Genomic DNA, 25807 nt, shown 5'->3' with positions numbered 1-25807 from the left:
CTTTGGATTGTTGATGCAGAATGTATTTGGCCAATCAGTATTCTGCTGTTGAATCCAACCGAAGCCACTACCTGGTATCAATCACTCCTGCTGCTGATACTGTGGTGCAGCCAGAGTGTTGGGGACATACCGGGGTTAGTGATGAGCTCAGAGTTTTTGGTGGGATAACAAATTAAGCTCTTCTATATAATATTTGAGCACACGTACAATTAGCAGAAGTATAAAAGCACTGATTATGTGGGGTGGCAGAAATGCTTTATCTCAGCAGAAATGAGTGCCTGATCTGGACCGGAGCACGTTACGCCATCAAACATACGTGTTTAAGCATGACATTGTATTTGATTAAGCTCTCAAATGAGTATGCTACACATCAAAATCTCCCTCTGCAGGGTACTTGAATAATGATGTTATGACACTCTCAGCGTTCACAGGAAAACTAAGCAAGGGACTATTTTTATATGCAAATTGAGACGCAGTCTCAGCCAAAAGAGTTACAAAGAGTTCCTGGATTTCAAAGGCACGATTGTTCCAGAGGAATATGTGACAAGGAAAACTACAAAACAATTTGCTTAGGATGAAAATGACTTCTAAAGAAAAACCCAAACCTGAAAACCAGTTTCCTGCAATTATCCCTTAACATGATGTTGAACGTTAGCAGTTTCACTGCATCTACCAGACAGACCTGAAGCAGAAACTTTCACCCTCTCACAGTGAGGTGGTGTGTCACTACCGACTGACGGAGAAAAGATGTAAATGCATGCAACATAAAACCTGCAGAGGTCAGTACAACCTCTTGACTTCTACGAGTCTGGGGGTGAAATGCAGGTCATGGTTTCCCACTGAGTTAGATTATTTTTAATGATTAGATAACACACACACACACACACACACACACACACACACACACACACACACACACACACACACACACACACACACACACACACACACACACACACACACACACACACAGGGTTTTACTGCACAACTTCACCCATTCTATAGGGCTTTAGGAGTATAAATAAAAAAGGTTTTATAAATATGCTAAAATGTGCTTCTGATTTTCCTGCCAAAGCAATTGTCTGTAGATATCTACGATTTTTCCAAGCCTGACATGCTGGGATCATCCAATATTTTGCTTTGTTATATTTTAAGAGCTTGCTACTTATCCAGGTTTCAGGTATACAGTTAATTACTTGAGGTTGTTTTATGATTAGTGTACATGCCATGTAAATATCACAGTACTTTAATGTTTTTTATAAATCTAGTACCTCTTAAAAAAGATTAAAAAATGTATTTAAAACTCAATAATCAAATGCACAATAAACTGCAGCCTTCAAGTACTGTCTGCTTGACTGAATCTATTTTAATTTATGCATTTTGTTTTCCTGTGGTTTGAGTCTTTTGTTCGAAGTACACATCATACTTCTGACAAGGGTCTTCAGCACGACTGCCTGCCATGACTCAGTAATAATGCTATAATTACATTTTCACACAAAACACAGAAGTCATATCAGATGTCGAAACACAGTGGAAGTAAAACACAGTTAAAACACTGTTTTCTCACAGTGTGTCCTTCCCACAAGAATCATCATCATCTGAGAGTAAATTAGTGGCAGGAAACATCACGAACACAATGATACATATATATATATATATATATATATATATATATATATATATATATATATATATATATATATATATATATATATATATATATATATATATATATATATATATATATATATATATATATATATATATATGTAATTGTAATTACATATACATATATATATGTATGTAATTTTTATAGATATAATTGTATTATATACTATATGACAATAAAAGGGGGGGCTGAACTATACCGTTTGTTTTATGCTTGTGCATGTTTTAGACAAATAAAAATAAAATAAAATCAAACAATGCAGTGGTCTCAGTGTCAGACCCAAATTCAAAATGAATCCTTCGTGACTTGATTCACAACTTGTCATGAATTCTGATTTGTTGGGAGTATGTTCAGTAAGTCAAGTGAGCATTGCTGTGTTGGAAGAGAACGCAGACACCTTTCAACCAGCCGAGCATGCTAACGACACGAAACCGGCAACTCATGTTAAAGGAAGAAAAAAGCTCTGAAAATGTTATCCACTCTGATACATGCTGCACATCTTTGACTCCACCATCCAGTCCAGTACACGCTACTGGAATCAGCAAATCTTCAACTGAAGGGGATTTTCTTTTCAAATAATAAGCTGAATGAAAGAATCAGCTGAGCCCATGTATTGATCCAATCGTCCAGTGTGTGTGTCTCTTTGTCCACTTTAACTATGGGAATATGCCATAACGAGACCACGTTTCCAAGCACTGAAGTACAGTTTTAGCTACTTTTATTACTACAGAAAACATGACACACGCAGCTGGCAAAATATGTGAATTAATTTGTAAAAACTGAACATTTAGTTAATATCAAGCTTTTGCAGTAAGTGAATTGGGTTCTGTCAGAGTGTGTTGACCTTGGATTATTTAATTTTGTAGAAAAGATTGTAGAAAAGATTATCCTGTGATAAAATACCATAAAGAAGTTTCTAAACATGAAAGAAGGAAAACTTAAAAGACAGCTACAGATCACCGTGACACAAGGGTAATTATAAATCCTGACATGATACATCAATTATTTAGAGTGAGAAATCTGTGAGTAGTTTTGCTTATCACATGTATATATTACACATTTAAAACTGTCCACTTTTATTTTTGGCAAATTATAATACATTGATTTATTTCTCTTTTTTAATTTTTTAATGTCAGTAGTTTCTCCCTTGAAAAGTTAATTAACTGCTATACATAAAGTCACATTAAGTCACAAAAAATGCAAAGAAAATGTATAAACAGATGTAAACTGAGTATTCAAGTTGTGGAGGAACGTTATTGACAGAAATCAGTTATTACGTCAATAATCTGACAAAATGGTTCGTCGACTGCACTTTTTAGGAGGTAGACGTGCTTTAATGTACAATATTTCAATTACTGCGGATATCATTAAAACAACTAAATGACCATATCTTAAAACTTTGAATTTTATTTAAAAAAAAAAAGTTAATAAAATGACTTTTTTTCCCTGTTGTTGGAGCAACACACTGATGAAGATCAGCGGGTGATTATTCATCAAAGTTCAGTTGAGGGTTTCCTCGGTTTTCTTTCTTCCTCATTCCGTGGGACGTGGAAATCCACGTATGGACACCACTTGGTGTTGAGACATACCAGCTTCTTCAAAGTAGAAGTTTTGACGATATTGAAACCCGTCTCTCCGCCGAAGGTGCTGGGCTTCCAGTAGTGAGGGGAGCAGATGGGGTTTCCCAGCAGACCTTTCAGGGAGAAGGGAGCGCCCATCTCCACCATGCTCTCACCAAATATACTGTCAGGACGAGTTTTCTCCAGCAGGATACCGGGGTAAAACTCCAGAGCATCTATATCCCCATAGACTTCCTCTAAACCTTGAGCTATTTCTTTATCGTCTGCATCAAAAGAGAAACAGCAGACCAAACAGTCAGACCACCATAGAATATGCAAATGTCAGGAGAGAAATATAATTGAGAGCCTGTATAAGTTCATATCTCATGCGGTTACCAGAGAATTCATAGAAGGAGGTGTATGGCTTCAGGTTGAACCTCTTTCTGTATTCATTGAAAGGCTGCACACGTGTGGCTCTGGACTCTCTGATGACCTTTTCTGCCACACTGAGCACCGCTGCATGAGAGTTGTGACCCCCGCACACCTAAAAGACAGAAAATAAAAATTATCCTCCCTCGTCGGCCAATGTGTGAAAAACACCCTGTGGTCATGTCGTTCTCTGCAAAAGAGAAAATAACACTTTCATGCAGCTAAGAGAGACTATGTGAGAACTCCTCAGGAGGTGATTGTTATAGAAAATGTCAAATAGCTTGGTTGTTGTACAAATATGTTGTCCTGCATCACAGTCAGAGAGACATTAGCGTTGCCATTTTCCATATATTGAAGATGTCTTTAGCTGCAGTTTCACTCTTCAGATTGAATTCTTGCTCACAGAAAGCTGTAGTCCCCCTACCTGACCCGCGGGTTGTCGAGAAAAAGCATCAACCAGCTTCTCCACGCCATAATGCAAGAGGATGGAGGTGTTGTATAAGAACTGGGAGAAGGGGATTTCATCTCCATCAATGAGAAAGCTGTCTGGCATCAGCGGGTGCCAGTGGTAGAGCTGGCAGAACTCCAGAGCGATGCGATTACTGTACTGAAAGCGCGCGTTGAAGAGCAGGGAAGGGTCGAACTTCAGCTTCAGTAGGTAGCCACTCAGGTGCTGCACATACTCTTCTATTATAATCTTGATGATCTCACCTGGGGGGGAAAAATGGAAATCAACTTTACTAAAGGCCAATTACAGTATCTTATCTACAAATGTGACTGGATGCTACCAGTAAGTCTTAAATGTTAATTGAGGGACTACATCGTGCATGGTTGTCTGACCCAATCCAACCCTTGTGCATACTGCAGAAAAGAGCAATGAGAATTAAAGCTGCAAGCAGCGATGAACGGGCCCTCACACCCTTGTGCACATTCAGGCTGCAGTGGAAGCTTGTATGACTTGCATGTAGATTCTTCAGGCTGGACATTTAGCGGATGACACCACCCACGACTCTCTATATCAAACCATTCAAAAGTTATGGCAGAAAGTAGGAACTATCAGATATTGACCAATCAGATGAAGGGGCCAGGCTAATTTGCAGCAATTATGTTCAAGGACTCAAAACCATGTCCGATGACACCACCTACGAGTCTTTGTGTCAAACCATTCAAAAGTTATTGCCGGAAATCGGAACTATCACATATTGACCAATCAGAAGAAGGGCGGGGCTAATTTGCACCAATTAAGGTGAAGGTCATCAAAACCGAGTCAGCTGACACCACCCACAACTATGTATGTCATACCATTCAAAAGTTATAGCAGAAAATAGGGACTATCAAATATTGACCAATCAGAAGAAAGGGGTGGGGCTTATTCATGCCAATGAAGGGGACACCACCCACATGTCTTTATCATATCAAAAGTTATGACAGAGAATAGGGACTATCAAATATGGACCAATCAGATGAAGGGGGGGCGTGCTTTTTGGTGTCTAGCGTGACCACGGTAACACTTGTGACCTGGCATAAATTGCGACAAAATTACACGATTAATTCAAAATGGCCGACTTCCTGTTCGGTTTTGGCCATGTCGCCAAGAAACTTTGCTTTAAGTTGTGACATGATACAGGTGTGTACCGATTTTTATGCATGTACGTCAAACCGTATTGTGGGGGTGGAGGCACAAAGTTTTCTAGGGGGCGCTGTTGAGCCATTAGGCCACGCCCATTATTGCAAACCATTAAATATCACATTTTTCGCCAGGCCTGGCTTGCGTGCAAAATTTGGTGACTTTTGGGGCACGTTTAGGGGGGCAAAAAGGCCCTCATTTCATCGGAAGAAGGAAAATAACAAGGAAAAAAAAAAAAAAATCCTACAGATACAATAGGACCTTCGCACTGTCAGTGCTCAGGCCCTAATTATACACATGCAGGTTACCAGGATCACACTAAACAATTATTTCTACAGTCCAAATCACTAAAATTTCTGGATCTTGACTGTGTAAGAGAGCGGGGCTCCAGTGAGCTCCAGAGCTCCACCGGAACCATGTGACTTCCAGCCAATGGAGCCCTTCTCCCTGATACATTACCCTAACCCTAAGCAGTTGATAGCAAAGGTCACATGGTTCAGGTCTTGAGTGGAGCTCCATTCTCTACGCGGTCGGAGTACCGCAGGGCAGTTCCTTTATGGCTAGAGGCTGTTGCAGAAATAAGTCAATCTCCACTGGGGGCCTGAACTAAAGTGGGCATGATCCAGGCTTACTTATCCCTCCCTTATGGCCTCGACGTTTCAGGGGGACTGTCCAGTCTGTGGTGTTAATTCAAGCGTTTGTTTTTTTTATCAAAAGATGAGAAGAAGTATATTTCCAAAGAAAAGTAAAATGATCAGTACAGCAATCCTGGGTCTAAGTTACTACAACACTGTTTCCTGTGTTAGCACACTCAAACTTGTCCTCACTGATTTGAACCGATGAAGTAGTTGTGAAGTGAAGTGGTTTCACAGCCTTGATCTTGACAGGAAAAAGTGGGAATTACTCAAAAAAGTCTTACTACCAGACAAATTGAAATCTGACCTCTCAGGAAGAGATGACCCGTCGTTCACCTCCCTTGGGAACAATTTAACGCAAGCAGTTTTTCCAAGATAACTGATCATTTTCTGATGGGAGTCTCTAGCCCCTTTCACACAGCCAGTTCGAGGCGGGAACGTTGCGCCTTTAAGCCGCCTCGCTGTTCTGTGTGAAAGTCACGGAGGCGGAATGGGGGGGCCAAGTGGCCCCACCAATAAGCCGGCAGCGGAGGTAGTCACAGAGCCGTCACAGAGACGGAACGGGGTCTGTGTGAATGACACAGCCGGCATGCCGCTGACATGACGGTCGGACTGACGCTGTCGTCACGCCTCTGATTGCGGAACGCCGGCATGCTGTGTGAATTTACAGACGGGAGCGGCGTTATGCCGGCGTTGTATGGTTCTGTGTGAACCAACAAAGGCGGCGTATTGGCAGGACTTCTTTACACCAATATTGCGGAATCTCTGTGTGAAAGGGGCTTCTGAGAACTTTCTGGCTCACCAGGCTTGTTTGGATAGGAGCCATAAATATAAAAAAAATGCCACATTACAGAACTGCTAAAAAGTCTGTGAGCTACAGGGTGGATTTTACACTCTATCACTCGGCACAAAGCCTTTGGCTACGCACTAAAGTAACATAGAGACAAGGGACACGCTCCAGTCAGTCCGAAAACCCTTTAATCCAAATTCAGTCGATGTAATGTTGAGAACTACTCACCGATGATGATGAGTCTTGTGGTCTGGTAGAGCTGCTCATCGTCCCAGGTGGGATGTTCCACCTTGAGGATGTCACAGACTCTGTTGTGCTCCCTGAGCCACATGGTGGCGTACATCGTGAGACCTGGGAGGAGGCCAAACACCTCCTGACCAATGGCCAGCCGTTGTTCATTGGGGAAACTTTCAGGGTAGACCATATGCACAGGGACCTCAGCGACCGTAGGGGGGTACATCTCACCGTCGATCAGCTGTGGATGGCCAATCATTAATCCTGTTAGTTTACTTGAAAAAAGCCAAGCTATATCAATCGTGCTACATTTTCCTAAAATTAACCAATTCGTGCAAAAGTCTGCTTTCTAGTGAGCCAGACTAAGTTGTGGAGGATTTGAACATACTAGAGGTGTCATCTGTTTTATCAGTCAAACAACATCCTCAAACGGAGCAGCCCTCGGATAAGATCATTGTTCTAAAGGTGAAATATCAGCGAGAAGCACGTGGGATGGAAAGCTGAGCGGCTATCACCTTCAAGCCATACAAAACACCATTGATGGATATTCTTCTACAACTATGATTGATTTCTGGATGATATCTATCATTTCTCAGAAGTCACAGGAAGTGAAACCTACCCTAAGGATGACAAGGTCGGGCGGGGGGGTGATATGCCTAATGAGGTGGTTCATTCAAGTTCAGCAGAGTATCCAAACTATCTTAAATATCATGTGAAACTCTTGTGCATGCTAATGTTAACAGCTGAATATTGGCAATTAAAAACAACAATCACTTTAACCGTTACAGTTTTTACGATCGTTAAGAGTAAAGAGCGAACTAAGCTCATGTCCTGCTTTGTAAAAACTGTAAACAAAGTTTAGAAATTTTGAAGCTTTGAGATAAGTTCATCATCCCCTAGTTTTTTTTAAAAGTCAGGTGTGGCACGAGTGATGGGGATCTAACTGATAACAGAGGTAAACACATATGGTCACCACGCTGTGACTTGACAGTTATTCAGGGAGGGTGCGCTGCTCTCAAGAACATGCCGCTTTATTGTCTCCTCGGCCATTTTTTCAATACCTGATGTTTCAGCTTTCCATCTTCATGTAGCCGAAGTTGATGCTGTCGTTCAAGGTCCTCTCCGTATATATTGCTTGCATCCACCTGGGTGAGGTAGATACCACCACATGCAATTGGCATTAATCTAAAAAATCAGCCATGACTCTATACATCATGTGTGATATGCCATAAAAGGTCATTAGCGTTTGTCTGTGTGTGTGTTTGTTTAACTGAATGTTAAATGTCTCTCTGTAGCTCACCCCATGACCTAAAGCCCTCGTGAATCCGGCTTCAAATTTGTGATCCGTCTTGAAGAACTGGTGCGTGAAGTGTTGAGCCATGAAGGCAAACATCAAATTGGTTCCCTGAGGATCCGGCCTGAATTGCCTTCTCTTGAAAAATTTCTCAGTCAACTCTTTGGGGTCAGGAAGAACGGGTTTGCCTGTAGAGGGCAAAAAAAAAGCCTGTGTAGCTTTCTTCAAGACTGCAGGATGGATGGATATATGATATATATATATATATATATATATATATATATATATATATATATATATATATATATATATATATATAGTGAATTTCCCCATTGAGGGAGAAATAAAGGACAATGTTATCTTATCTTTTATAGACCTCACCTTTAGTCCCCATTGGCAGAGGGCAGTCTTCAGGAACGGGAGGGAGGAGGCGGGTGTAGTAGGACAGGTTGTTGTAGGACTCCCAGCTCAGGTATCCATATTTACTATTGTAGGTCGGAGGGCTTGGAATAAGGTCACTTCTGACTGAAACAAAGAGTGACAATAAGTAAAAGACTTTATTTCAGACCCTTTCGTTATCTGTTGAAGGAGTTGACATGGACGAAACTACAAAACTGCTCTGAGACCTGGGGAGGCTGTTGCTGTCTAGAATAGTAGTGATGAGCATATTAGCTGTGGAGACCACGCAACAAAGTTAGAGGAAGAGGAAGTTCAAGGCCATGCCAAACACACATATTTGAAGACACTGAAGTTCTCACGGCTGCAATTTAGGTACTTCTGGTTGAAAATAAATGGCCCCTCGGAAACTTGCTACTTTCTAGAGACTACTAATCCATGCAGTTAGGGGATACTTGCATAAGGATGCTGATGACCAGACTAATCTAAACAGAGGTTTGTTAGGGCTGCTGGTTTCTAGTTAAGAGATGTTTGATCAAATCCACATTTATAATTTTGCGTTTCATCATGACAGTAGCTTAACCTGTCCTAACGTAACCTGTACGCTACACAATCAGCTGGAATAAATATTGTTGGGATCTCTGGTTTATGATGTCCAGATATGTCCTATACTGTACATAAATCATCTGAAACTAACTGAGAGTTAATTAATTGAGAGAAGATCTAGGTGATGTTACTTAACGTTTACATCACTATCCTGAAAAAATAAAGAGATGTTTGCTGGAGTTATGTCACAATTATTTCTCACCATGTTGTATTTCAGTAACATTTAAACGACACGTTGGTTGTGGGTTTTTTTGATAGTCTGAATAAACTTTTTATTTTTTATTATTATTTTATTATTTTATTATTATTATATAAGATTTTTAGAAAAGAAAAAACACATTAATGACCAGTGAGTCACATTCCTTCATTGTACTGCAGAGTGACTATATTCACTTAAGTATTTTATTTAAAGGAGGACAGGATCAGTGAAAGCTTGAAACTGTGGTTACATTTAACGGAAGACATCTTTGTTCCTTTTTAAGGTGAGAGGCGTAGTTCCTCTTGTGAGGTTAAAATGACCGTTGTGTTTAATTACAAGGAGTCCTTATTCTGAGAGTTGATCTGTCTTAACGGCCTCGTCTGAAAGATGCTGATCAAAATATGTGACGTTCCAGTTTTCAAAATGTTCAAGGACTCAACAAAATAATAGAGATGAATTAAATGGTTGGAAAAAAGCCCACAGTACCAGCTCTTGTACGTCAGTCTGCTGATGGGTAGGGAGTGTCTTTGGTGGCTTGAATGGTTTAACTCACCTGTCAGCACTAATCTCATGAAGGTGTCTTGCAGGAAGCTGTTGTTGATGACGTCCCAAAACCACTGGAAATGAGTGAGGATGAAGTGAACCGCCTTGGGACTGGGCTTAAGCATGAGACGAACTCTGGTCCACAGCTCCGCTACACGAGAACACCAGCCAAGGCATGCATGTGTGTTTATTAAACATATTTGATGCAGGGATATGAAACTTTAGGGTTAGAGCGCATCAGAATGCACAGGATTTGACCCCTCGTGGACTTACGAAGGCTGCAGTTTTCTCCATAGAAGCCTGTGCGAGTGCAGTCACAGCTGTAGCTTTCTGTGCCGATTCGAACACACACTCCCGTGTTTTGACATGGGTAGTGACAACAGGGATTCACTGGAAAGGAGTGAGACAGCCTGTCATGCATCCATGCATTCATAAATAATAGCAATGCTGTAACTGCTGTTAAACAAGGACAAGGTGAGACGGGGCTGCATAATAAATCACAATTCCAGATTATTAAACAGATATCTATTTAGAAGAAAAAAAGAAGAAGAGAACAATAATAGAGAGGTCCAAACCGGCACAAAGACACGTTCGTTGCCAAAATGACAGCTTAGGTTGCTTCTTTCACCATCGCTTGACTTCCAGATAAGAGGAAGTTAATTGATGAATAGATAAAAAGGACCAAAAAGATGCCCCTAATCTAAAATCTACAAGATAAAGAAAAACAAACACATCCAAAACCATGTAGATGCATGAAAAGTCTACAAAGAGGCAAAAAGAAACCAACATATACAACAGTACAAACCGTACTCTGCACGCAGTGAAGTACACAGTATGTACTGCATACTCGTCTGCTTGTAGTTATACACATCCATAAAAGCAACTATGCTGAGGCACAAAAAGAAGCTGGTCAAATGGCTTCCTATAAGGTGGTGCATTGCATTATGGGATACAGTATATTAGGTGAACTGGACAAACTTTTCAGAAGTAGTACAGTTTCTTATTACTACATTTTGGCAGCCTCAGTACAAACGCAGACGGTGGTGAAATTAATCTGCAAACTTCGTGCAAGAGACCACAAGATTAAAACCGATCAAACACGAACTTTACTCAAGTCCTTTTACGTTTCTATTTCTCACTTTGATCTCAAAGTTGTTAAAACTCTACAGTCAGGGTTAAAATGAATATAAATGGTCGAGAACGACGTTAATTATTATAGATTAATAGCTGCTTCACTATGACTATATTTTTGGGGGTTATTTTTGGCTGCTGTCTCTCTCCTAAAAAAAACATAATTCTAGAAAACCATCATAATCATACACACCACACATGTGCATACAGACATAAACGCATTCACGTACGCACGCACGCACGCACGCACGCACGCACGCACGCACGCACGCACGCACGCACGCACGCACGCACGCACGCACGCACGCACGCACGCACGCACGCACGCACACATCAACATACATGGCCACATATAGAAGAAATCTGAGCAAAAACATTGGCTTGGTTGTTTTGTACTGTTTTGTTTGTATGTTTGTTTTGTTTGTTTTCTAGTGTCCCCTCTTGTCCTGTACCTGTATGCGTTTTTTGTATTATTACCTTATTTGTATTAAAAAAAAAAGTTGTTAAAACTCTATAGTCAGGGTTAGAATTAATATAAATGGTCGAAAACGACATAAATTATTATGGATTAACAGCTGCTTCACTATGTCTAACCCTCACCTGTAACACAACTGTACTTTGGACCCCGGTTCTCATGAATTTTATGGGTTCCTTCTCAGTGGACTTAGCAAAACTCTCTTCCCCTTAATGAAATGAGGGCCTTTTTTCCCCCCTAAACGTGCCCCAAAAGTCACCAAATTTTGCACGCAAGCCAGGCCTGGCAAAATTTTTTATATTTAATGGTTTGCATTAATGGACGTGGCCTAATGGCTCAACAGCGCCCCCTAGAAAACTTTGTGCCTCAAGCCCCACAATACGGTTTGACGTACATGCACGAAAATCGGTACACACCTGTATCATGTCGCAACTTAAAGAAAAGTCTCTTGGCGCCATGGCCGAAACCGAACAGGAATTCGGCCATTTTGAATTAATCGTGTAATTTTGGCGCAATTTATGCAATTCCTTCAGCCGCTTCTTCGCCCGAACCGTAACGTGCAGGTGTGTTATACATCAAAATGTGCGTCTCGATCCTGCGACAATGCGCATTACTTTTCTCAGTCAAAAGCGTGACCGTGGCGACGATAGACGCCAAAAAGCACGCCCCCCCTTCATCTGATTGGTCCATATTTGATAGTTCCTACGTTCTGCTATAACTTTTGAATGGTTTGACATAAAGACTCGTGGGAGGTGTCATCTGACTCGCTATTGAGTACTTGACCTTCACTGGCATGAATTAGCCCCGCCCCTTCTTCTGATTGGTCGATATGTGATAGTTCCTATTTTCTGCCATAACTTTTGAATGGTTTGATATAGAGAGTCGTGGGTGGTTTCATCCGCTAAATGTCCAGGCCTGAAGAATCTACATGCAAGTCATACAAGCTTCCACTGCAGCCTGAACGTGCACAAGGGTGTGAGGGCCCATTCATCGCTGCTTGCAGCTTTAATTCATGGTTGTTTTTTCCCTTAGTCGAAAGCTGTGAATTTGTGCAACAAACGGCTCAACTGCTTTATCTTTAACCCTTGCTGTATTACAGCTTCCTGTTCTCCGTTCATACTTGCCACAATCCATGAGATAATACACACTGCATCAGTCTCTTCCTCATTAGCAGCTAAGATAATGCTCATCCTGAATGAGCAACTCCAACTAACTGTTAATTTATAAAAGGGAGAAAAGTGCATGAATCCTTGTCGTTTCAAATAATACACACATGTTTATTTCATGTAGATTAGCAGAAGCCTCTGGAGACACGAGTGAATGGCAGAGTTTTGTAACATAACAGCTCTGATGCGACCAAAGTTCAGGGCACAGTAGGGGATTATTCTGACGGGTTTTGCATGGATTTCCATAAACAAACACAGATATCGCTCCATCCTGCAACATCAAGTCATAGCTTCAGTTTGTTTGAAACAAATGTTACCATGCAGCAACGAGCTCAAAAAGCTACTTAAAGGAGAAAAGGACGGATGCTGCGTTATCTGTTGTGTTATGGCAACCTCAGACCTCAGACCCATAGACCTTATTCGAGATAAGCTACACCACTGGAGCAGAACAAACTGCAAAACAGCAAAAACAAAAACCTGCACAGCTGCTCTGAGAAATGTGTTTAAGCTGCATGAGAAGAGTCAGCAGAAAAGGGCTTGAAAAAAGTCCCGGCCGGGACGGTTAGAGACGTGATCAAAACCAAAGTTGACTATTTCAAGGAGTCCAAAAACTTAGTGCTTTTTAAGCCTTTCACTTCATCCTGACTTATGTTCAGAGTTGGTGTTGATTAAGTTCCTATCATGTGTCACAAGTGCTGTGGAGGCCGTTGTTTTCCTGTCAAAAAGACAATTTAATACAGAACATTTAAAACTCATATTAAACTCAGTCTACATGACACTGTGGGAGCCCTCAGCAGCTCCTTCAGCCAAAGACTGCTCCACCCGCGCTGCAAGAAGGAACGCTACCGCAGGTCCTTCATCCCCACAGCCATCAGACTCTATAATAAGCAACTATAGCCACCCTTGTGCAATAAACCTGTCTCTTTAAAAGTGCAATAACCACTAATACCTCACGTATTTTTGGAAATATTTGTAAATATTTTGTAAATATTATCCGTTTATTTGGTGTTTACTACTTTTTTTTCTCTCTTGTACATACTCTTTTTCTACTTTTTATATTGCTCTTTTTTATTATTTAACTATTTATGGTTATTTCTATTTTAAATCTTTTGTATAAAGCGTGTGTGTGTTTTGGCTGCTGCACGACTGAATTTCTCCTCTGGGAGATCAATAAAGTCTAATATTCTATTCTATTCTATTCTATTCTATTCTATTCTATTCTATTCTATTCTATTCTATTCTACTTCTGTCTGAATCCAGCTGGAGTTCCTTTGATTAAGATGAGCCTTATGTACATTGGTGCCTTAGGGTTAAAGTTTATTTATCGTTGCATCTGTTCAGAGACTGAAACTATTCCAAACAAACACAAAATGCAGCAGCATGAAGGGGTATTACAATGAAGGGGAATCATTTGATATGCTGTACAAAGTCTGCTAGCAATTGAAGCTTCTCTTACATACGCAACGTTTATATAATCATAACTGTGTTTTACAGTAATGTCTTTTGGTATCTGTTTATACACCCTCTGTTCTTATTATTGCTTGGAGGAAGAGGGAAAGTAATGATTACATTAATAGACTTAGGTTATGATCATGTAGAAAAAAAGTACTTTTTTGGGTCAACAGATGGAGACGTTGGTTTTACTGTCATGCTGAATGTGGTAACAGTGGTTAAATGTTGGCTGTTTGATGGTCGCTGCAGTGGCTCTCTTTATACTCATGTAAAACAAAGCTAAATATAGTACTGTACTGGCATTTTTCCTGATTCCTGGACAATATAGACAGTATCACTTTCAATAAGTGCCCAAATGAATGTGAATGCAGTGGATGCCCACCTGTTTCCTATTAGAAACACACAATAGACACTTCTGGCTGCTTGTACTTAGAGTAGACTGGACAACTGGGAAATATATCCACGGCGTTACAGCCAACAGTGCTGCAGCCGTGACACATCTGAGCTTCTTGGCAAAGCCTTCAACTCAGCCGTCAGGGTTCCTACAGTACGCACACACCCTTAAGTCCTGGCAGCGCCACACTCCACCTTCATCCACCTTCACTGACAGCTGAAACCGTCTAAACTCGGGATATTCAGCTAAATCCTTCATCGCCGTTGTTGATCTTCACATTTGGTCCTTTTCACTAGTCCTTCAGGAAGATTGATGAAAAACTAAGGGAAGGTTGAAGTCACGGCTGCGGTTAGCAACGGTTACACAAATATGGCACAATAAAAGGATGGTTGTGGGACCAGTCATTGATTCCTTTCCTGTTTTTCTCAGGGATTGTTCAGGGAAAAAGTAAAAACTGAAGAAAAGTGTGTCGTCATACATTTTATCAGAGGTGGGTAGTAACGAGTTACATTTACTCCGTTACATTTACTTGAGGGAAGTTTGGGAAATGTTGTACTTTTAGGAGTAGTTTTGAATCACTATACTTTTTACTTTTACTTGAGTAGATTTGTGAAGAAACTGTTCCTCTTACTCCGCTACATTAGGCTACGTTGAGCTGTTACTTTTCTTTTATCCCTTTTATCCGCGTACGCGTCAATCTCATGACATCACTGGGTGATTCTTTGGGAAAAATGTTTGTTTTTGCATGTTTTGTCACATTTACACAGACTCAAACACACACAGAGTTTCTATGAGTTCATGTTTGTTCTAGTTCTGCCTGGTTAAAAAAGAAAAGTACAAAGGCTTGAAATTTTGTGCTACTTGTGCTTAATTTATTTTTTTATTCTGTTATTTTATTTATTTTATTATTTATTAAAGTACTTGAATTTACTTTAAGATTGTTTTAATTTAAGCTATTTCTTATTTTTTATTTATTTTATTATTTTATTGATGTAATTTGCCTGAAGATGATTATTTTGTACTTTTGTCTGTTTGAATGGTTGTGTTAAAAAAAATAAATCAGACGTTACTCAACAGTTACTCAGTACTTGAGTAGTTTTTTCACCAAGTACTTTTTTACTTTTACTCAAGTAATTATTTGGATGACTAGTTTTTACTTCTACTTGAATCATATTATTCTGAAGTAACAGTACTTTTACTTGAGTACAATTTTTGGCTACTCTACCCAGCTCTGCATTTTATATACCAAAAAGAAGAAGCTCTGTGGGCCAATGACATCTTATATATCTTAATTAGGATTTTGAGATGTGGCTTACCAACACGTGTGTCACCAGAAGACGCTGTGATCTCCAGCAGCAGAAGCAGGAACACGCAGGTGGAGAGGAGGCTGCAGTCTGTGAAAACAGCATCAACTTTACATCATCCATTTCAAAACAAGCAAGTGTCATTCTTAGTCATATCATTCCAGCACTAACCTTTCATGATTGTTAGCAGCTGTGTCACTGTTCTATGATCTGTGAGAACAGAGGTTGACTCCCTTCTCCATGCCCCTGTCTGGTGTAACTGACTCTACATCACCAACCACTGAGGTGACGTAGTTCTCTCAACTTCCTGCATTCAAGCGCTTTTAAAGAGGATGTATTGCAACCGCCTCCAAAAAGTGTAACATTTTAATAGAAACTGAACGGTAAAGAGTTCCCAGCTTGAAAAGTCTTTAGCACGCATTTCATTTAGACTTTAAACAATTTCCCTTTAAATGATGCATCTCTTTTTATTTGACTTGTGGAGGGAAATGGGGAGACAGCCGTTTGAACCTGAAAGTACATCAGAGAGCTTTTTCTCCCCCTGCTGGAGAGTTTCAATAAATGCTCTTGTTATAACTTGGTTTACTGGAGTTGGAGGGTTTTAAAGTTCAACACTTATGTACACGCTATGTCACTCTTTATTACAAGGCTGAACACGTGACCTAAAGATACATGCATGTAACATGTATATTGAATGTAAGCATCCTAATTTCTCAAGGGATAAGCAGCAAAACGTATAATAAAGATTTATCTAGGGTCTATCTATGATTATTTAAAACAATAATAATAATGATAATAATTTTGTTTAATTGGAATCGATGCAGCCAAAGTCCAGGTTTTGTTCCTAAGTGCCATTTTGATGATGAGAGTTCTGTATTTGTTATTTAAGGATGCATTACCTTTATTTAATATTGCTAAATAAATATTCAAATGAAACAAAAATAACACTTCTTAAACATATATTTAAATAATAGTAATTTGATCAATCTCGGGGAAGGGGGATGTATGAGGTTTTTTTTTTTTTTGCAGCTGAAGATGATTTGTTTTTTTTTTTCAAACTAAGCAATGCAGTTAAGTTTCCATCTTCTGATCTTTGATACTTTCTGACGGAAACATAATCCGAGCCAAACCAACGTAGAGATATTTTTCTTTTGAAGTCAGTCTGTTGTGTGAGTTCCTGCATACTGTAACAATTTTAGGACTTGCCCGTCCACGCCGTCCTCATTCAGATGGGCTCAGTCTGGATCAAAACATGCTCCACTAATCATTTTTTAAACTTTGCAGATCTCATATTCTGATGACTCAGATACCACTTACTGAAAATGATGAGGTTAAATTGAGTTTTTGTCACAAAATCAGGTCATGTCAGGATAACTGATGTGTTAATATGCTCAAAAACTGCACTGGGTTTCTCGTGAATGACCTTCAGGAATTTATGCAAATATGCAATTCAGCTAAAGTGAACAAAGTTTATTATTTGTATTATTGTTCATTAAGATGTAAAAATGCACTGTAATAAACTATATTTATCTTTCTTTCAACAGTTCTCTGTTCTTAGGAGTTGCCACAGTGGATAATTGTGTTCCACATATTGATGCAGCACATTTTTTTTCGAGATGCCCTTCCTGACACAACCCTCCTTTTATCTGGACTCTACCTCTCCACAGCCACTGCTATCGCTTTATTGTGTTTTATTTCAAGATTTGGTGGTCTAAAATAGTTAGCAATGCTATATTTTTCAGGACTGATTAAACATCACAAGTTGTGTTTACAGGCAAAACTTGCCGATTTAAAACTGAATTTATGACAGTTGTGGGTTTTTTCAAAGGGACTGCACTAACTGGGAATTTAATGCTTGTCATCCCATGTAAAAATTATTACTTTCTCCCATTATATGTTTGTTCATCCTAAATAGATCCCACATTTTAGATTTCCACAGTCTTTTTTTTTTAAATTTTTAATCCTCTTGGAAAACTTCCCCCCTCAAATAAGTCAACACTGCTACAAAAGAGCTCTGTTCTGATTTCTAACTTAAAACATAAGGGTTGTGTGTGGTGAAATTAAAAATATGTACGTACTTTAATGGTTCCGAACCCCTCCCTCTGCTCAAACATGCAAAGAGCAAATTTTGAAACCTGTATAGAAATACTTCTTCCTTCTTAAAGTTCTGTACATGAAAATGGCATCTAGGGAGCATTTAGCGTACCAAGCAACGGCCAACCAGCGCCCGCCACTTTAAACAAAGGGCCGTACTTGAGTTATTTTATGTTTTCTAGACATGATTGATACAAAAAAGAATGAAACGCATCAGGAACTCATTATCAAATCATCATTTCCCGCCTTGCGAGTGCCTTCAGGACTCCTATCGGCACAGGCTCTGAGACTTGTTGCCATGGCGTTGTTACCACAGGCTGCAGGCCGAAAGCTCAGTGCTTCCTATAGCATTCCTGGTAATTGAGATCAGATGCTCCTCTGAGTGGAACCTGGACTGGGAGTAACCTGGAAGCATTTATTTTATGGAGAAGATGTTTAGTTAAGCCATGCTCCCACTCTAAATGAGCCTCGGTCCGGCTCTGGTGATGAATACGAATGGTGAAAGCACTGAAGGCTGGTTCCTGACTTCTTCCTTCCCCTGGTTCAGGTTACAGATTAGCAGACTTCCTTTTTAGTCGTGAAGCAAGCCAATCGGACTGACAGAACAGCGATAGGCATGCAGGGAAAGGCATCGTGTGACATCTAAGATGAAGTTTCTGACAGTGCCACACAGCGTCGGGTCCTTAAAGCATCATTTGTTAAGGCCGTTAGAAGCAGGTGATTGAGATGGACAGACCTCCTCCGAAGTCAACCGGTGGTCCACGTGTCCTTACTCAAGTAGTTTAATCTTACTCAAAGCTGCATGAGTAATGTTGTGCATGTAAACAGTGGATCAAATTACTATCTGTAATGAAAAGGTATCTCGCATCGCAACACACTCAGGAAATCCTCATATTTCCTTGCTTTCTTGCCAGCTTTGGCTTTTTAGACTTAAAGTTTGACTATATGATAACGTGTTGCACCCACTGCTTGTAAATACCAATGATGTGTGTGTGTTTAGGCTGTTAGCAATGTCTTTAATGTGGAATAAGAGTTAGGTCATGATTTAAAAATCATGAACATTTTAAATTTTGTCTAAATTACAATTTAAAAAAAATATTTTTAAAGAAAAGTAGCACAAGACTAACTAAATAAGACATTGTGACATTCCCTTGAAAGGGACATTTTGAAATCTTAAGAGCATACAGTATAATAAGGAATCTGAAGTGACGATCAACTCAAAAAGTCTGGAAAAACTTATCATAAAATCATTTACCTCTAGTTATCTAAATCTAGGCTTTATAATTAACTTGGTTTGGTTAAGGCAAAATGTCACAATATTGAGACCTGGTGGAGTTGTGCAGCAGTTTGAGACATCTAATGATCAACAATCACAACAATGAAACAGCAAGAGCAAAACAATCATGGATGTTAGAGGAAAAGGGAACTTTGAAGCCTACTCATAATGTTATATGGTATTATAACACTGAAAAACTTGTGTTTAGAGAGATATCATTCATTTCTAGCAGGGAAACAGCAGATATCAGGTATAAGGACTGTAACATGAGAAACTGAAACATGCATATGAACTAATGAACATCTTAATCATCATGTTGTCTTATTTCAAATGAGGTCAGTAATTGGATTATTACATTCTGTTTAAACGTGTTTCACCATGACAACCAGTAACAAATTGTAATATAAGAACCAAGTGAAGACGCTTACATTGTTATTTTCTACATTTGACTTTGTGTGTCTTTTTCTATTACAGTAATACACTTGTTAAATGGTGCAGAATTTGAGGTTGCAGATTAGTTGTCAAAATCAAATGAAAATTAAAGTTTCGAAAACATAAGCCTATAAAACCAGCCCTCGCATGACTTGCATGCAACACTACAAGTACGTACTTATTTCGCTCAAATAAAGTATGTTATAAAGGTGTGAGGCTTTGAAAAAGGCAGCAGAAATACTTTTCTGCATGTGATAATAATGTAAAGCAGAGCAGCTTCAGAAAAAAACGAAATCTTTGTTTCATGTCTACATTTTGTGTTAAATTACACATTAAACTACCATAACATTGCTATTACACCACTGTTGACATCCACCTAGGCAAGTATGAAGGATATGGCTGGTCGTATTAAGGCCCATTGACAAGTCTAGTATCAGGTAGTAAAAGGTTAGAATAAAAAAATGTATACATAAATAAAATCCAGATCCAGAACAAAAGGTAACATAAAATATCGCCATCACAGAATCTTTATGTTTTTTTGTTCGTGATACTATTTTTGAGCAAATATATTTCTCAGAGTACCTAAAGTGAGTTAGGACTGGTCAAACATGCAGCTGATGTAAAAGAAAATATACTTACCAGAATCCTGATATTTTACTTCAACCTTAACAAGAATGGTCTTAACAGCCAGAGTTAATGAATCAATCGGTGTCTAGTTCTCAGGCAGAATTTGTACCCAAGCGTGACGTTTGCTTGTGTCACATCTGTTAACGGAAATGGATTCATGCTGAGAGTTTAGTCGACACTCTTGTATTACCACATTTTACTTTACAAGGGCCAAAACATTCAACAAAGCACTGAGAACGTCACTAGTTTGCATCAGTAGGAGGTAAATTCAACCTTTTTTTGTGCTTTTCCAGCCGATTCAATGTTAAGAAAACTAAATATCTGACTCAGACGTGTCCAAATGACCTTTGTTTTAATCACTCTGTTTCTTAAATACATCATTGTAACACAACAGTTACCACGAGACAGTCATGGTTGCCGAAAAAAATGCTAAAAATACTAAAGCGGCTTTGCAGTGTGAAAAAAAAGAATTAAAAAGTCCTACATGCTGCCTTTGACGTTTAAATGGTCAGAGCCTACAACTCGGGCAAAAAAACAAAAAGTTGCAGACATGTGGGAGGAGTGAAACTTGGAGTCATTCATCAGCTGTCATGGAGCTGGCACGGCTCGCCGTACAAAAACAGAGCCCTCTCATTGTTTTGTAGCCGCTCGGCACATAAACGGCGCTTTAAATGTTCACAGTTTTGAACATGTGCAACACATGAAACACAAACTTTGCGCGTGAATGTTTTCTTATTTTTCGAAGCATCTCTCTCTCTCTCTCTCTCTTTCTGCACCCTCCACACGAACGCGCCCTCCTGCTCCACATTTGTGAACTGTTATAAAAACAAATGCTGGGGGGCGTCCTGCTCGTCCAGCAGGTTAACGATCCTTCTTCCTACTTCTCTTTGCCAAAACACCCCTCTGTTTCCTGTCCCACTTTCCACATTTGCTTCCCTTGGCTGATCAGGGCGCGAGCAACGCGCCTGCAAACGGCCATCCTCTGCCTGACGCAACGCCACGGCAGCCCCACACACAGAGCTGAGAGCGTCAGCACGGCGGCAGGATATTGCAGCCGGCATCAAACTAAACACACGAAGCGTCCTGCACAAGTAATCTCCACGTTGAGTTGATTTGATGTGACAGTTTAAACACTTGCCTTTTGGGAGAGGTGGTTTAGGAGGGGCTAGGTAGGCGGCGTATCGTATATGTGTGCTGACCTGGAGTCTTTTTGTCTCTTTTTTTCATGATTAGGAACCCCGTTCACCCCTGATTGCTTCAGGTCACCGCAGGTGAGTGCAAGTGGTTGGAAGGAAGTAATTTCCCTTCTGGAGCTGGTTACGTGATTGAGTAAGTAGCTGATCTCTGACTCTCTGACTCTGGTCCTGGAAAAACATCTCGAGCGCAGCCAAAGATCAGATGTAAACTATATGTCCTCGGCAGAGAAAGCCCAACCTTCTGTGCATAGTAATCACCGTGTATAATTGCGTGCTCTCTCTGTCTTCCCTTCAAAGCTTATTTAGTGTCGGCACTGAAACTCCTCCACGTCCATCTCACAGATACTGTACACATGTGTCAGTTTCAGCGGAGGAGACATCCGACAGATTACAGGATGCTCCACATGAGTCACCTCTGGGGGTGAGGGGTCAAATTGGCTTAAGTGGTGTGAGAAGAGGGTGCAGGTCGGATTCTTCAAAGGATCACACTCTTGTGAGTGATTTTGAAATGAAAAGACTAAAACTCGTCAATGTAAATGAGGATAAACAGGAAAGTAGTTATCACTCACTAAAGATTGCCAAATAAGTACAACAGACCAAATAAGTCTTACTAAATGATTTTGCTGCAGCCTGTAAATAAGCTTAAATACATGAAATGAGAAATATTATGGTTATAACAAGAGCATTGCTGCTGCAGCCTTAAAGGGACAGTTTCGTTTTTTACAACCTGGACCTTATTTCTGGCATTTTTTATGGTCGTATACTCACCCAGAAAAGTTTGGTGTCATTTGGAGTCCTTCGGAAGATATTAGGGAGTTTTGTGCGAGCCGCTTCTCCATATAATGTTAGCGAATGGGGGCACAGAGGGACACAGACGATGCAGCGTCTAAATAACACATGATTGCCGCGAAACTCGTTCATTTCTTGCTACATCTTAGTCCCCAGGTTTTTATTCAGTTAAACACATAATAACTCACTAACAACAAGGAAATCAGTTTGTAAACAAGACCTCTGACCTGCATGACGTCATCTCTGTGCGCGCATCGCAGACAGGTACAGCTAGACTTAAAACGGTAACTTAGACTAGAAAACGGTAAGGACATCCATCATATTCAAAGTCGTCGTCCACAACCTCAGAATTTGACAAATATTCAGACATGTTTCAAATAACTAACAGTAAACTAACAGTAGTGAACTCCAGCTGTACACGGAGCTGTGTCTGCGATGCGCGCACAGAGATGACGTCATGAGTTCAGAGGTCTTGTTTACAAACTGATTTATTTGTTACACACACACCCCCGGATGTAGACAACAGGTCCTGGAAGCAGATCTAGTGATTCATAAAAGAAATGAATCATGTGTTATTTAGACGCTGCATCGTCTGTGTCCCGCTGTGCCCCCATTCGCTACCGTTATATGGATAAGCGGCTCGCACAAAACCCCCTAATATCTTCCGAAGGACTCCAAATGACACAAAACTTGCCTGGGTGAGTATACGACCATAAAAAATGCCAGAAATAAGGTCCAGGTTGTAAAAAACGAAACTTTCCCTTTAAGACAGACGCAAGGGAGGTGAAGTCTGCTCTGATTGGTCAGGGCGAGGTGCTGCGGCGTGATTAGGGCCCGCCCACAACGTCCATCAACTCTGCTAAACTACATAATTGAAGAAAGTGCTGAATTAGAAACAAAAACTATCATGCATCACCAGTGGAGAAGGTTTACTCAAGGTGTCACTCACTTTCTAGGAAATTCTGACACATTCTGACAAGTGCTGTTTGTATCCACCTAATTTAACATTTGTGATAGATAGATAGATAGATAGATAGATAGATAGATAGATAGATAGATAGATAGATAGATAGATAGATAGATAGATAGATAAAAGCAAAATAAAAGTCATGGTACAATCTATAGAATAACATCTTTTCCTGAATTTCAAGTCAAACATTTCTGTCTCTGAAAAATGTCTCCTTCGTCTTGTTAAGATTCTCAGATGTTTAATACAGTCATTGAAATGAAAAACCTTTCATCTATAGTAAATCTTCCCGGGGGAATGTGCAGGGTTAAAGAAAAAAGTAATACAATAAAGTAGCAATGTTTTGCAGAAGAAAGGAGTGTTGTAATGAGGTGAGCTCGTCGTTGACCTACGTGGCCACAGCTCCAGCATCAGGTAACACTAGCTGCTCACTGGCCGCCGCGGCAGACACTTTCCAGAGCAAATATTCTACTAACCAACATTACACAACCTGCCACCGTCCAGCAAACACACAGAAAAGCTCGTCGACAGCTTTGGGAAGTGTTGTGGTGAGTATAGGTCTTTGTACAAATGCACATCTTACTTCAGGGTTTGTATTTGATCATGTTTGTCTGCGAGTGGGTCTGTTTTTTTATTATTCTTCATAGCTGGATGAACTTCATCACGTCGTAGGCACCACCAGTAAAGCGTCTGTGAGGAGGAGCACACTCACAACGCCGGTGGATGTAAACAGTGACGGGATTTCAGCTTTCCACGTCGTCTGGTACACAAATGTTTCATCTAATCAAAATCACCTTCAACTGTATGTACAACTTTGTAGAATAAGGTCATTCTGGGCTTAATTCTCCAGAATAGTATTTGTTTTTTTAACTTAACTCTCCTTAGAGCAAAATCTGATGATTTTAAGTTTAAAGAAACAATAATCGTATAATCTTGTTTCTAAACCTTCCAGAAAAGCTGTCTTATTTGATGCAAAAGTTTTTCTAGCAACGTATTGCGTTGGCTTGTGGATCATCTTGAGCCCCATCAGAGGCCATTTTGCTTTCATTGGTCACTATCATGTGGAAATAATGCCTTTCCCTCCCTTGCATGATCTGGAGGCATAAGCATGTGAGACTTTGTGAGCAAAATCAAGCTCTTTCACTTCAGAAACATTTAGACGATGCATGCATGACGTGGAAACTAGGGGTGGGTATTGCCAAGGACCTCACGATACAATACACATCACGATACCTGAGTCACGATACGATACGATATTGCGATATCCAAATTTTGCGATATATAAAGATTGCTGAAAACTGTAAAAAGCTTTATGGATCTTAAAATCCGAGTTGCACGTTCATCAGATTATAGTGACAATTCATGGGACAAACTGAGTCAAAACAATGTTTTATCATAACTATACAAGCTAAAGTTACAACTTATTTGTATATGTTTTTCATATTATTTACATCATATGAAATTAACATTAAATTTTGTATGAGGTTGCTTTAATTATGTGGCAAATGATAATAAACACAAGAAAGATGGGTACTAAAACCAAGGACAGGCACAGTGATCAGTCAGTATAGATATAAATCCATAAATAAATAAACCTCTGTCCATTATTTTTCATTTTTTAAGGACAGGCAATTGTGTAAAAAATAAATTATAAAATGAAATAAAACGTGAAATAAAACCTGAGCTCAGTGCAGGACCCTCCCGGGGTTGGTAGAGAGTGGCAATGCCCAGGACTGTCACTTAGGTAGGAGCACTGGGTGATAAAATGGGAAAAAAATCGGGGATAAAAAATATTAAAAAAAACAAAAAAAAAAAAAAAATCGATATTCAAATTTTGAATATCGATATTGAATCAGCTGGAAAAGTATCGCGATATATTGCCATATCGATATTTTTGCCCACCCCTAGTGGAAACATAAAGTGATTGCAATTTATTCAGACAGAAATATAATTTTATTGACCACGTCTTTGGTGTGCGGAGGTTGATCAAACTATCCCCTTATCCCCATTTCATTTATAATTGTCCTCAGATCTTATTAACTCAGAGTGGCTTTCAGCCACTGAAAAAGCTGATATTTCCTGCAGCTGGCTGAGAGCAAAAGCAGAGCTACAAGAGGAGGTGTCACGCTAACCAGGTGTAACCAAACACAAACCACAGCACTGCTCCGTAAGTGTTGTGTGACTGCAGCGCTCACCATCATCCAAATCAATTTTAGCACGCCCCCCCGGTAAACAAAACATCAGGTTAAAGTGCTGCCCCTGCAGATGTTGTATTATCTAAATGGCTTTGTTATGGGGTTCCAGATAATCCTAAAACATCTGTATCCCTGCGTGGTGCCTCCTTTGTTGTGGTTAACCAAAATTAAATGGAGAAGGATTTAAACTGGTCACTACAGGGGTGTCTACCTTCACCTGACAGCGAAGGCACGGCCTCCTCCTCTCTCCCTCCTGCGGGGGGAATTGATCAGCTGCTTCCTGTCGGGGAAATAAAGAGACATACTGTAATCCACTTGATAAATATCA

At 39.9% G+C, this 25807-nt stretch overlaps 1 protein-coding gene across 1 annotated transcript; it reads right to left on the bottom strand.

Moving 5' to 3' along the window:
• Positions 1–1885: 1885 nt before the first annotated feature.
• Positions 1886–16161, bottom strand: LOC133451168 (prostaglandin G/H synthase 1-like). Its single transcript, XM_061730131.1, has 11 exons — positions 16075–16161; positions 15916–15993; positions 10255–10371; positions 9992–10132; positions 8619–8762; positions 8244–8425; positions 8005–8088; positions 6938–7184; positions 4082–4368; positions 3625–3772; positions 1886–3512 (listed from the first exon to the last, which is right to left on the bottom strand). The coding sequence occupies exons 1-11, from the start codon at positions 16079–16081 to the stop codon at positions 3163–3165; spliced, it is 1785 nt and encodes a 594-aa protein (XP_061586115.1). The 5' UTR covers positions 16082–16161; the 3' UTR covers positions 1886–3162.
• Positions 16162–25807: the final 9646 nt, after the last annotated feature.

Source organism: Cololabis saira, chromosome 9, assembly GCF_033807715.1.
Source record: "Cololabis saira isolate AMF1-May2022 chromosome 9, fColSai1.1, whole genome shotgun sequence".
NCBI classification, from domain to species: domain Eukaryota; kingdom Metazoa; phylum Chordata; class Actinopteri; order Beloniformes; family Belonidae; genus Cololabis; species Cololabis saira.
This window is presented reverse-complemented; position numbering and strand designations above follow the sequence as displayed.

What these genes read in the sequence shown, in the direction of transcription:
- LOC133451168 (XM_061730131.1), bottom strand. An exon ending in TTCTGGTGACACACGTGTTG is followed by an intron (nt 10,372 to 15,915) that starts GTAAGCCACATC and finishes ACTCCTTTCCAG; the next exon opens with TGAATCCCTGTTGTCACTAC. An exon ending in CACAAGACTCATCATCATCG is followed by an intron (nt 4,369 to 6,937) that starts GTGAGTAGTTCT and finishes TTTCCCCCCCAG; the next exon opens with GTGAGATCATCAAGATTATA.